Here is a 12,543-nt window from a genome sequence, read left to right as displayed (position 1 = left end):
CTGCTTCTCTGTAGCCCAGGTCAGGCGCTTCTGCTGCTGTTTCTGGTTCAAAAGTGGCTTGACCTGGGGAATGCGACACCTGTAGCCCATTTCCTGCACACGCCTGTGCACGGTGGCTCTGGATGTTTCTACTCCAGACTCAGTCCACTGCTTCCGCAGGTCCCCCACGGTCTGGAATCGGCCCTTCTCCACAATCTTCCTCAGGGTCCGGTCACCTCTTCTCGTTGTGCAGCGTTTTCTGCCACACTTTTTCCTTCCCACAGACTTCCCACTGAGGTGCCTTGATACAGCACTCTGGGAACAGCCTATTCGTTCAGAAATGTCTTTCTGTGTCTTACCCTCTTGCTTGAGGGTGTCAATAGTGGCCTTCTGGACAGCAGTCAGGTCGGCAGTCTTACCCATGATTGGGGTTTTGAGTGATGAACCAGGCTGGGAGTTTTAAAGGCCTCAGGAATCTTTTGCAGGTGTTTAGAGTTAACTCGTTGATTCAGATGATTAGGTTCATAGCTCGTTTAGAGACCCTTTTAATCATATGCTAATTTTGTGAGATAGGAATTTTGGGTTTTCATGAGCTGTATGCCAAAATCATCCGTATTAAGACAATAAAAGACCTGAAATATTTCAGTTAGTGTGCAATGAATCTAAAATATATGAATGTTAAATTTTCATCATGACATTATGGAAAATAATGAACTTTATCACAATATGCTAATATTTTGAGAAGGACCTGTAAATGTGAAATCAATAATGTTTTATCAAACTGATTTCTGATATTCATTCAGTTTTCGTGAGATTAGAAGGAAAGAGACGGACGCTTCATGTGGTGTTCAGTTCAGTTTAATTTGTTGAAGACAGAAGGAGAAACACCTGATTAAAGTTTCCACTCAGATCCACCATCGTTAACTGAGCCACAGCAGGAAATGGGTGTAAAAGGAGGAAGATGAGATGACTGCTCCTCATCAGGAGGAAGTGGTTCTGGTTTCAGCAAGCAGGAAGGTGATAGGTTGAGATTTGACTCCGCCCCAGTCAGACAGCCGTTTGATTGATCCTAACTGATCTCCTCAACCATTTTGATGATCGGAGTTTTGGTTACTGTGATTGAGGAAGAAGAGGTGAAAGAAGAGGTGGAAGAAAGCCTGCAAAAAAAAGGGAAATTGGCAAGTCTCTGTTATTCTATATATTTTTCATATATTTAAACGTTCAGAATCCAAAAATGATTTAATAAAGCCATTCCCAGCGGGTCGGTTCCCAGCTGTCAGCTTTGGTTTCTGCTGCTGGATTCTAAAAGTTATCTTCAGGGCATTTCTTTTTTCCTCTAACCCTTTGAATCGAACATCAGTAGATACTGAAATAGTCTTCTCTCATTGGTAAACAGTTGGTACCACTGAAGGTACCCCAGGTATCACCAGTGGTTCATTTGGAGAACTAAGACTTTAATAGATTATCACAGTCTTCATAAATCAGATTTATGACCTTCATGTCTGCAAGGTTCCACTTTTCCTCAGTCTCATCGTTGGCATTTCTACTAAACCAGGTCACCTGCTTATCTCCACCAAAGAGACCCATAACCCATTATAGTCTTTATCCGGACACCAAACGTCTCTCCTTACTGATACAGCCAAACCTCAGTAGAATATCTTCAAAAACATCTGAACAGTTTCTGCGGAAATGTCTGCGGACCCGTTACCAGGACAACTGATTGCTGACTGTCGTCATCTCCTGCAAAACACCTACAATCCTTCGTCATCTCCACCGAAACACCTGTGAACCATCATCATCTCTACAGAACTGCCAAAACCTCTGCAGACAATAATGACCACTATCAGAACACTGCAAACCATCGACCTCCAAGTTAGTGTTCTAGAAAATGTAAAAGATCAGAAATGTTTATTTTTTTTTTAAGGTTTACATTCCTGGAAATATATTTAGAAAAATGAACTTTTTGTTGAGATGTTTCTACTTCTGAAGAAACTGACTGGTGGTCCTCTTTCAGGTGGCAGTGGAGGTGGTGCACATACTAAAATTATTGTAAAATAAAACTTTGCATAATTTTGAACACCAAGCTTTACTGCTAGTGTTTCCCTCTGAGTTTGAGTTGTTTAGAGTAAACCCATTCTTACCCAGATGCTTCTCCATCCAGCAGTCGTCTGTATTCTGCAATCTCCAATTCCAGCCTGGTCTTGATGTCCAGCAGCATCTGGTACTCCTGTCCCTGTCGCTCCAGGTCGGCCCTCAGCTGTACCAGCTGATCCTCCAGAGACGTCACCTGCACAGGTAACCTCAGGCTGAGCGCTGCAGTTCATATCAGCCGAAGCACTTTAAAGATATTTTTTCAGCACTAGTGGCCATTTTTATTTTATTTTTTGACAGTAGGCAGACAGGAAAGAGGGGTAGAGAGAGGGGGAGCCATTCGGCAATGTCACCGGGTCCGGGACTCGAACCCGGGACGGCCGCCTCGAGGACTGTAGCCTCTGTATATGATCGCGCGCTGAACCCCTACACCATCAGCACCACGCCCAGCCAAAGCACTTTAGAGGTCGCTGTGAGATCCCAGCTTACCTGCATCTGGTAGCCATTCAGCTTCATGGCGTAGCGGTTCTGAACGTCAGCGAGGGAGGCTGCCAGAGACGCTTTCTGCAATGAGGTGATATAATCAGACATCAGGGAGTGAACACCGGGCGAATAGTCTGTTCCGGGTTTGCTGTAAAGAGATGTAAACTGAGGCACATTCATGCCACTGACTAATCTAACTGCACCACCTATGGGTCCTACAAAATGCCTCTCAAATAATTAACTCTTCACCATCTAACTCATTAGTAATGTAGTTCCTCAGAGCTGTATGAGCATCTTATGCAGTATATATTCTACAATAATATCTGGTAATCTTACAGCAGCTTTCCTTAATTTTTCTGGATCCATTGTCTGTCTGGACCACCTGATATTCAAACAGAACAGTTTATTGAGCTCTCACCATGCTGAGCTGAGACTGGAGCTCAATCTCCAGGGCCTGAAGCTGACTCTTCACCTCCTTCACCTCTGTGGTTGACGTCTGCAGTGTCATCTCTGTGCTTGCAACCTCCTGGGTGAGAGTCTCTGACTGAAAGGAGAAGACAACAGTAAGAGCATCAGTAAAAGAGGGTCTGCTGGTTTTATGTTGCATGTAGTTCGTTTTGTACCTTGGACTGGAACCAGCCTTCAAGCTCTTTGTGGTTTTTGACAGCGACAGCTTCGTAGTCTTCTCTGATCTCCTCCATGACCTTTGTGAGATCCACCTGAGGAGCAGCATCAACCTCCACGTTCACCTGACCGCCCACTTCTGTGCGCATAGAGACCAGGTCCTGCAAGAGTTCAAACCCCAGAATTATTTAACCGTGACACTTTGTGGATCTAAGGCTTGATGTCATTTCTGCAGATATACTGCTGAAAAAAATAAAGTGAAGACTTAAACAACACAATATAACTCCAAGTAAATCAAACTTCTGTGAAATCAAACTGTCCACTTAGGAAGCAACACTGATTAACAATTAATTTCACATCTTGTTGTTCAAATGAAAAAGACAACAGGAGGAAATCTTTGGTGATTATCAAGACACTCAATAAAGGAGTGGTTCTGCAGGTGGGGACCACAGACCACTTCTCAGTACCGATGCTTTCTGGCTGATGTTTTGGTCACTTTTGAATGTTGGTGGTGCTTTCACACTCGTGGTAGCATGAGACGGACTCTACAACCCACACAAGTGGCTCAGGTAGTGCAGCTCATCCAGGATGGTACATCAATGTGAGCTGTGGCAAGAAGGTTTGCTGTGTCTGTCAGCGTAGTGTCCAGAACCTGGAGGCGCTACCAGGAGACAGGCCAGTACACCAGGAGACGTGGAGGAGGCCGTAGGAGGGCAACAACCCAGCAGCAGGACCGCTACCTCCACCTTTATGCAAGGAGGAACAGGAGGAGCACTGCCAGAACCCTGCAAAATGACCTCCAGCAGGCCACAAATGTGCATGTGTCTGCACAAACGGTTAGAAACCGACTCCATGAGGATGGTATGAGGGCCCGACGTCCACAAATGGGGGTTGTGCTCACAGCCCAACACCGTGCAGGACGCTTGCCAGAGAACACCAGGATTGACAAATTCACCACTGGCGCCCTGTGGTCTTCACAGATGAAAGCAGGTTCACACTGAGCACATGTGACAGACATGACAGAGTCTGGAGACACCGTGGAGAGAGATCTGCTGCCTGCAGCATCCTTCAGCATGACTGGTTTGGTAGTGGGTCAGTAATGGTGTGGGGTGACATTTCTTTGGAGGGCCAGGTCTGGGAGGAGATCCCTCAGGAGACCATCCACCGTCTCATCAGGAGCATGTCCAGATGTTGTAGGGAGGTCATACAGACACGTGGAGGTCACACACAATACTGAGCCTCATTTTGACTTGTTTTAAGGACATTATATCAAAGTTGGATCAGCCTCTAGTGTGTTTTTCTACTTTAATTTTGTGTGTGACTCCAAATCCAGGCCTCCTTTGGTTAATAAATTTTATTTCCATTGATGATTTTTGTGTGATTTTGTTGTCAGAACATTTAACTTTATACAGAACAAAGTATTCAAAGAGAATATTTCATTCATTCAGATCTAGGATGTTATTTGAGTGTTTATTTTTTGCTGGAGGAATGAGTAAAACCACCATCAGCTTTCAATGAAGATACATTTACCTCCTCGTGGTTTCTCTTCATGGATGCCAGCTCATCCTTTAGGCTTTCAATCTGCATGGTCAGGTCACCCTTGGCCACGCCTATTTCTCCAAGCAGCATCTTCAGCCCGGCGATATCGGCCTCCACCGACTGGCGCATCGACAGCTCGTTCTCATACCTGCGCAGAAGCCCACAGAACATCAGGTGAGGAACCAATGAGGCATGACTTCAAATGCAGAAATGATTTTCTCATACTTTAAAAAATACCAAAACATCTTAAATTATCAAGAGGGAAAAACATGTTACTGGAAGAATCTGAAACAAACAAAATGTCTTTAACCTTGTTATATCATGTAGAAATGTAAAATGTTCATGATTTGTTCTGTATTTTATAAACATAATTTCTAAACTGACTGCCTAAAAACCAGATCAGCACCTGGATTAAAAAAAGCAGACAGATTGGACTCCTATTGGACCGTTACAGTAGGATGATCATGTTTCAGGAGGCAACACGTTATTTAACCCAAACTGATACATTGAGTAGCTTCTCATTAAACAACTATGCCAAAACACACAGGGCCCAATTACTGGGAGAAACCAAAGAAACTGAAACTAAAAGGATAATCTGTGAGGCTAAAATGTGTTCATCATGATCATTGATCACTTTAACATTTGAAATCAGATCGGAAAAATACGGCAGCAGAACTCACAACTAAATTCTACAGTGATGCGAAGACCATTTCCACACCAACAGTGTGAAGGGAACTAAAGGGGCGCTGCATTTCGTCAGGTCTGGGGTGTGAGCACTATAGTCCAAAGAATCAGGTCCTACCTGAAGATACTGAAGGACCAGGCTATTCCATCAGTGAATTTCTGCTTCCCTGATGGGTTGGCCATATTCCAAGCTGACACTGCCAGGATTCATTGGGCTCAGAATATGGTTAAAGGAGCACAGGACATCATTTTCATGGATTGGACACCAGAGTCCAGACCTTCACCCAACTGAGCGTCGGCGGTCCAACTCTCCCATCATCCCCACTAGATCTTCCTTTAAAATTAATGCAACTCTGGATGGAAATAAATGTGAGTTTGGATAAACTTAATGAAACTGTGCCAGAGTGGATGCATGCAGTAATCAAAGCTAAAGCAGGTCCAATGGACTTTTAGGTTCTGTGACTGGTTTTGGGTGGTCCGTTTAAAGATGTTGTCTTCCACTGCTTTGTGTGTAATGAGGAACTGCCACCAGGAGGAGGCGTACCTCAGCTGCTGATAAAATGTTGCATCACTGATACTACAGGGAAGGTGTGTTTTTACTCATCAGGAATTAGTTTGCATCACTGTCTGAAGGGACAGAAACAACCGCAAAGGAACCAAATATGGACAGCAGTAGAAAAACCACAGAGAGGATGGGTGAGAGAAAAATCTGGAAAACTAAAGATGAGTTACTGACTTCATCCTAAAGTCGTCCTGAGCGAGTCTGGCGTTGTCGATGTTCAGCATCACGGAGCCTTTGGCGATGAGGGCGTCCTGGATCTGAAAGTAATGAAGTTATTATTAGTAGCAGTACTGGGATCTAAATGTCAGAAGTCTGTAACAGATTCAGGTAACACTGCCACGCCCAAAAAATACCCAGGTGTGGTTTACCTGAGAGCTCTGCACCAATCGCTGGGAGCCCTGGGTCACGTCTCCCAGCCTCAAATCACTGAAAATCATTTTATATGGAAGACAGGAGCTGCTGCCACTAAAATCCTGTCTCATCCTGATAAAACGTTTCTGTGTTTGCATTTAGTTTAAAAACACTTAAAAGGTTTCAGATTTCTTTTAAGCAGATTATTGCAAGCTTTAACATCTTTCAGCTCCTATATAAAAAGTCAGTTAGTGCTAAAACACTCATAAGCTGTAGTTTCAGCATCCTGGGTCTTCCATAGGTGTCTTAAGCTGAATTACAGAACTATGAATGAACAAAGAGCCCCACCAGGACTGAAGGGTCCCTCCATATAAGCTCACCTTGCCCTGGAGTTCTGCAATGGTGGCATAGAAGGCGCTGTAGTCTCTACTGGTTGGGCTGGCCTTGGACTCTACAAACTCCCTGATCTTTATTTCCAGTGCAGCGTTGGCCTTTTCCAATGCCCCCACCTTGGACAGGTAGGTAGCCAGGCGGTCGTTGAGGTTCTGCATGGTGAACTTCTCGTTGCCAATGACGCTCTCATCATTACCACCAAAACCTCCTCCGAACCCTGCACCCCCACCCATCCCTGCACCCCCACCAAAACCTGCACCCCCACCAAAACCTGCACCCCCACCAAAACCCGCACCCCCACCAAAACCTGAACCCCCACCAAAACCTGAACCCCCACCTGCTCCTCCGCCGTAGCCGAACCCTGCACCGCCACCACCAGCGGAGAAGGCCCGGCTGGCCTGGGAGACCCTAATACTGCCACCTCCTGCTCCTCCGGCCACACTGTATGAGCTCAGGCCTCTGCTGGACCCAAAGGAACCCTGACCCAGGCCCCCGCCCATGGAGCTCCGTGAAGAGGAGGATGAGTACACCATGGTTGCCATGATTAAGGATGAGGAGTAGGTGCCTGTCGGTCTGTCTTCTCAGGAGCAGGAGAGGAGAGAAGTGAGGAGAGAAGGATCAGATGGCTGCCTTTAAAGACCTCCTGGTGGGTTGATCTGCAGGTGAGGGGGCGGAGCAAAGACCAACACCCACAGAGGAATGTGGAACCCACAGATGAGTCCACTGGAACAGACTGTTTCAGTCTGCAGATGATTTAAAGCTCTTCAACTTTGGATTTGGAGCAGGCTTTAGTTTTATACAGCCAGAACATTATGACCATTAAGAGGTGGAGAGCAGTCTCCTTATATGTGGAAAACATCAGGCAGAGGAACAGAAGCAGATGTTGCATCATGTTCTAACCCACTTTAACCAGAACCAGACTATGATAGTCCCCACTGCCACAGTTCTGCATGGGTCAAGACCAAACCAGGTTCAAGAACCGGAGACAGTCATTCATGGCCAAGGATCATGCGAAGTCTGACCCATGCTGTTCTGGTGCAACAGAGGAACTGCTGGAGCTTAAACTGGTCCTGATATAAGATCATAAAAATCCACAGAACCTCTTAGTTTGTTGTAGCTGCAGACCGCTCAGGTTGGCTGTACTGACCTCGAGTCAGCCTGTGAGCATTTCCCTGGAGAAGACTGAGCACCAGGATGCATGATGGGAAGCAGGCGTGTTCAGTTTGGATGATGTTGGGAAGCCTCTTCTAGCAGGATAATGCTCATTGTCACTCTGCAGAAAGGCCTCCTGAATGGTTTGATTGACACAACCAGTTAAAGGTGTTGGCAGTCCAAACATGATTGATGGTGGGCTGTTCTGTCCACCACCTCAGAACTTCCACACCTTGATGAGCTAGACATGGATGGTTCAGAGACAGGAACCAGAACAAACCTGAGTGATTTCCCATCTGTTCAGGATCTGCCTTCTAAGCGGAGTCGTGTGACCCCCCGTTCAGGCTTGTAGTCGAGAGCTTCTACTCACAATAGCTGCCAAAACATTAAGAACGAAGCTGTTTGGACCTGCCTGGGTTTGTGTAAACACAGCAGATAAACTGAGAAAGCCTTCACAATAAGAGCCCCAAACATGAACTACGAAATTGTCTGTGTTCATAACATTACAGCTACATCTAAAACAAATTAAATATCATGAAAAAGTTCAATATTTCTGTCCCCATTTCATAAAATGAAGCTCATTCTATTCTATTGATTTGTTCCACATAGAGTGAAATATTTGAAGCCTTTATTTCCAGTAATTTTGATGATTCTGGTTTACAGAGAATGAAAACCCAAAATTCAGAGTCTCAGAACATTTGAATATTACATTAGATCAATAAAAAGGTGATTTTAAACATTTTTCAAGCTTCTGAAAAGTTCATTTCTATGCCCTCAGTTCTGGGCCTGGGCTCCTTTTGGATGAATTACTGCATCAATGCGGCGTGGCATGGAGTTGTTCAGGAAGCCCAGGTTGCTTTGATAACAGCCTTCAGGTCATCTGCATTGTTGGTTCTGGTGTCTCTCATCTTCCTCTTTACCACAGAATCTCTTTTGGGTTCTGGTTAGCCCAGTTTGCTGGCCAATTAAGCACAGTAACACCATGGTCATTGTCGGTACCAAGACCTACTGGGAAATGAAATCACCATCTCCATAAAGCTTGTCAGCAGACGCATGAAGTGCTCTAAAATGTCCTGGTAGATGGCTGTGTTGACTGTGGACTGCAGAAAACCCAGTGGACCAGAACCAGCAGATGACATGGCATCCCAAATCATCACTGATAGTGGAAACATCCCACTGGACTTCAATCAATGGGATTCTGGTCCTCTCCAGTCTGCCTCCAGACTCTGGGACCTTGATGTCCAAATGAAATTAAAACTTTACTTTCAGCTGAAAGTAAGAACTGAGGAACAGTCCAGTTCTGGTTCTACTCAGCCCAGGTAAGACGCTTGTAGACCATTAGTCGGACTCGTTAGTGCGTAGTGGTTCTGGATGTGCTGACTTGAGCCTCAGTCCACTCCTTGTGAAGCTCCCTAAATTGACTGGATTTTGCTTGACAATCCTCTCAAGGCTGCAGTTCTCCCTGTTGCTGGTGACCTTTTCTTACCATGCTTTTTTCTTCCATTCAACTTTCTATAAATCGCTTTTTCTCAATATTTTCTGAGGTGTCCTTATATATTGTATAAATTTGGACTTTTATATTAAAACCGTCGTTCCCAGAACACAGGGTGTGTATTTTGATGTCAACAGGCAGATGCAGCATCATGAATCTAAGAATGTGGACAAACTCGAACAAAAATAAATTCATTTGTTTGTATTTTCCTTTTTATTGATTTAAGACCTGATCTAGCTGTAAAATACATTTTAATATGAATGACATTCTGTTGTATTTGTGGGATTTAATGTGAATTAGGTGAGAAATAATGCAACCAATAATCTGTATATAAAATCTCATAATAATGTTGCTAACTGAGGAATTTGTTCTGAATATTTGCAGCATATGACCCAGATCACATGAGGGTGAGTCTGCACAGGAAATGACACCAATGGGAAGCAGGGTGCACCTCGGCGCTCCTTTCTCACCAGTGCAACCAGTGCTGCACGTCGGCTGGATCCCAGTTTGTAATATTTAGAGATTTTTACAATTCTTTCTCACTTTGACACATTTTGGACCTATAGCTTTAATGACACGGGTTGGCGCCTGATTGACTTCATATGAATCAGGTGGTCATAATATTAAGGTGTTTGTCAGTGTGTGCAGCAAAATCTGGTGCAGGACAGGCAATTGGATCAGTTCTGTACCAGTTTCTGTGTTGTGCACCCAGAGTGTAGGACAGATGACGCTCCTGCAGCAGCAGGATGATGTAACCTCAGCGGTATCGTCTTGCTGCTGGCGCTCTGAGGCCTGAAACGGCCCCCAGCACCAAGCACTCACTTGTCACCTCACAGCGTTACCGTTTCAGGTTCTCGCTGTGGGAAAACGCCCCAGGCTGCCATCGCCTTGGCGACGCAACTTGTCTCAGAACGAAGAGTGTTCAGGTGTGACAGCTCCAAAATAAACTGCTTTGACACAGCGAGCAGAACAGAAACAGGACCATGTTCTCTTCACACATGAGGGATGGTGCCGGTCCAAAAACAAAACAAGAGAACCTCAGTTACAGACTCTCAATACTTCTGACGGTGCTGCACTGCATCACTGTGAACAGTAGACAGCTTTGAACATCTACAGACATCTCAAGCTCAGTCAGATTGGATGGAGAACATCTGTGAACATCAGTTTTTAAGTTTTACCACATATTCTCAGTAGGATTTAGGTCTGGACTTTGACTAGGCCATTCTAACACATGAATCTGCTTTGATCTAAACCATCCATTGTATAGCTGGCTCTATGTTTAGGGGGGTTGTCCTGCTGGAAGGTGAACCTCCACCCCAGTCTCAGGTCTTCTGCAGCCTCTAACAGGATTTAGCTCCATCCATCTTCCCATCAACTCTGACCAGCTTCCTTGTTCCTGATGAAGAAAAACATCCCCACAGCATGATGCTGCCACCACCATGTTTCATGGTGTGGATGCTGCGTTCCAGGTGATATGCTGTGTTGGTTTTCCTCCCCACATGGTGTTTTGCTTAGTAGCAGCTTCCTGCTTGTGAGGCTGTTTGGAAGTGATGATGCTGTTTGGAGGAAACCTTTGGTAACAGAAGGAGACAAAGATCTCAGATCATCTGCTCCTCTGTTCTAACAATCGTCTGATCATTAAACTGTTGCAGTGATTGAATCTGAACTCTGTCACAGCTTCATCTGTGCTAATGAGAAGATCCCTCAACACATTAATAGCAGTCTTGCAGAGGGTTTGGAGCTCCGACTTCTCTGCAGGGGGACAACCTCCCAGGCACAATGAGCCCCATCAGAAGGTTCTGTCGCTGCTGGGTTTTATTGGACCATTTCAACTCATTAAACTGATCCTGAATGTGCTTTGATGGTTCTGGACGTATTGAGTTCATCTTGAAAGTGGACTGAACTGAGTCAGTATCTCATGTTCTTTAGGATGCTGACCAGAACCAGAAAGCGAGTTTTCATCACGCTGAAGTCTCTGCATTGGCTACCGGTCCACTTTAGAACTGGATTTAAGGTTCTCTTAACGGTCTTAGCCCACCACATTAATCAGATGTTCCTCTGTCCTACAGCCCCTGTAGGAAAGGTTCTTCTGTCAGGACCTAGAGGTGGTAAGACATCCCTCAGATGTGGAAGGTCCTTCCTGACGACCTAAGAACACCTCTGAGTTTAGATGGATCTATATATTCTGGCTTTTAGTTTAACTTTAGACCAGTTCAACTGCTCTAGTTTAATATTTTATTGCGGTTTTAAGTGGTTTAAATCGTGGTCAGCACTGTTTGAAGAATGTTGTTCTAGATTTGATCGCTGTTTGTTTTTATGTTTGGTCTTTTGCGTTTTTCTAAATGTAATTTTTTATCTTTTTATCTCCAGTATTTCAACAGTTCCTCATTCTTTATAACTAATTTCTTTATAACTGATTTTTTTTTTCCTGCCGTTTTACTTCCTCATCGTTTTATAACCTCTGATTATTTTTGATCTGTTTACTTGATTCGATCATTTCATTGTTTGTGTTTCTAGACTCTCTGGTTTGAACCTCAGTAACACACTTTGTGTTACAGCTGACTGTATGAAAAAACTTCTAGTTCTGGTTTCAGTGAGAGGCAATCCGCTGCTGACAGGGTTCTGATCCGAGGCATAAGGTGGAGATTTGACTGACATAAACGGCTTCCAGAGGGCTTCGCTCTGAATGTTAGTGTTCATTTCCAGCTGCATATTTCTCTGCATACGTGTGAGCAGCTCTCGGGCTTTTTGGATCAAAGTAGAGAACTGGTAGCTGCAGGTCCAAATGGTTCAATCTGCAGCTTCAAACTGCCAATTAAAGTTCAATGTGGATTCAATAAAAAATTCTTGCCAGTGTTTTTGGAGCTAAAACCCCATGTTTGGACCTATAGGTTTAATGTCACGGATTGAGGCTGCTTAAAAGAGATTTTTCTTGCATTTTCTCCGATCCAAAATAAATTTTGATACAAATATTTGAGAGAAAGCAGCAAATCAATAAAAGTGAAAGGACGTTGCAGCACAGCTAAACGAGAGAAATACAGACCTATACTGACAACAGACCGTTGTAGGTTTCTAACCAACCAACCAACCCTGAATCATCAAGACCAATGGGACTGAGGTGAATTCCCATCTTAAGCAGAACCTTAAGCAGAACCAAGTCATCCATTCACTTTCTTTCTCCCATGTCTGTTCC

At 44.5% G+C, this 12,543-nt stretch overlaps 1 protein-coding gene across 1 annotated transcript; it reads right to left on the bottom strand.

Annotated features, from left to right (window-relative positions):
* Positions 1-821: 821 nt before the first annotated feature.
* Positions 822-7,311, bottom strand: LOC124862687 (keratin, type I cytoskeletal 13-like). Its single transcript, XM_047356744.1, has 8 exons — positions 6,694-7,311; positions 6,137-6,219; positions 4,708-4,864; positions 3,177-3,338; positions 2,972-3,097; positions 2,560-2,634; positions 2,121-2,266; positions 822-1,136 (listed from the first exon to the last, which is right to left on the bottom strand). The coding sequence occupies exons 1-8, from the start codon at positions 7,246-7,248 to the stop codon at positions 1,049-1,051; spliced, it is 1,392 nt and encodes a 463-aa protein (XP_047212700.1). The 5' UTR covers positions 7,249-7,311; the 3' UTR covers positions 822-1,048.
* Positions 7,312-12,543: the final 5,232 nt, after the last annotated feature.

The sequence above is a fragment of the Girardinichthys multiradiatus genome, chromosome X, assembly GCF_021462225.1.
Source record: "Girardinichthys multiradiatus isolate DD_20200921_A chromosome X, DD_fGirMul_XY1, whole genome shotgun sequence".
NCBI classification, from domain to species: Eukaryota; Metazoa; Chordata; class Actinopteri; order Cyprinodontiformes; family Goodeidae; genus Girardinichthys; species Girardinichthys multiradiatus.
Note: the sequence above shows the minus strand (reverse complement) of the source record. Positions and strands in the feature narration are given on the sequence as shown.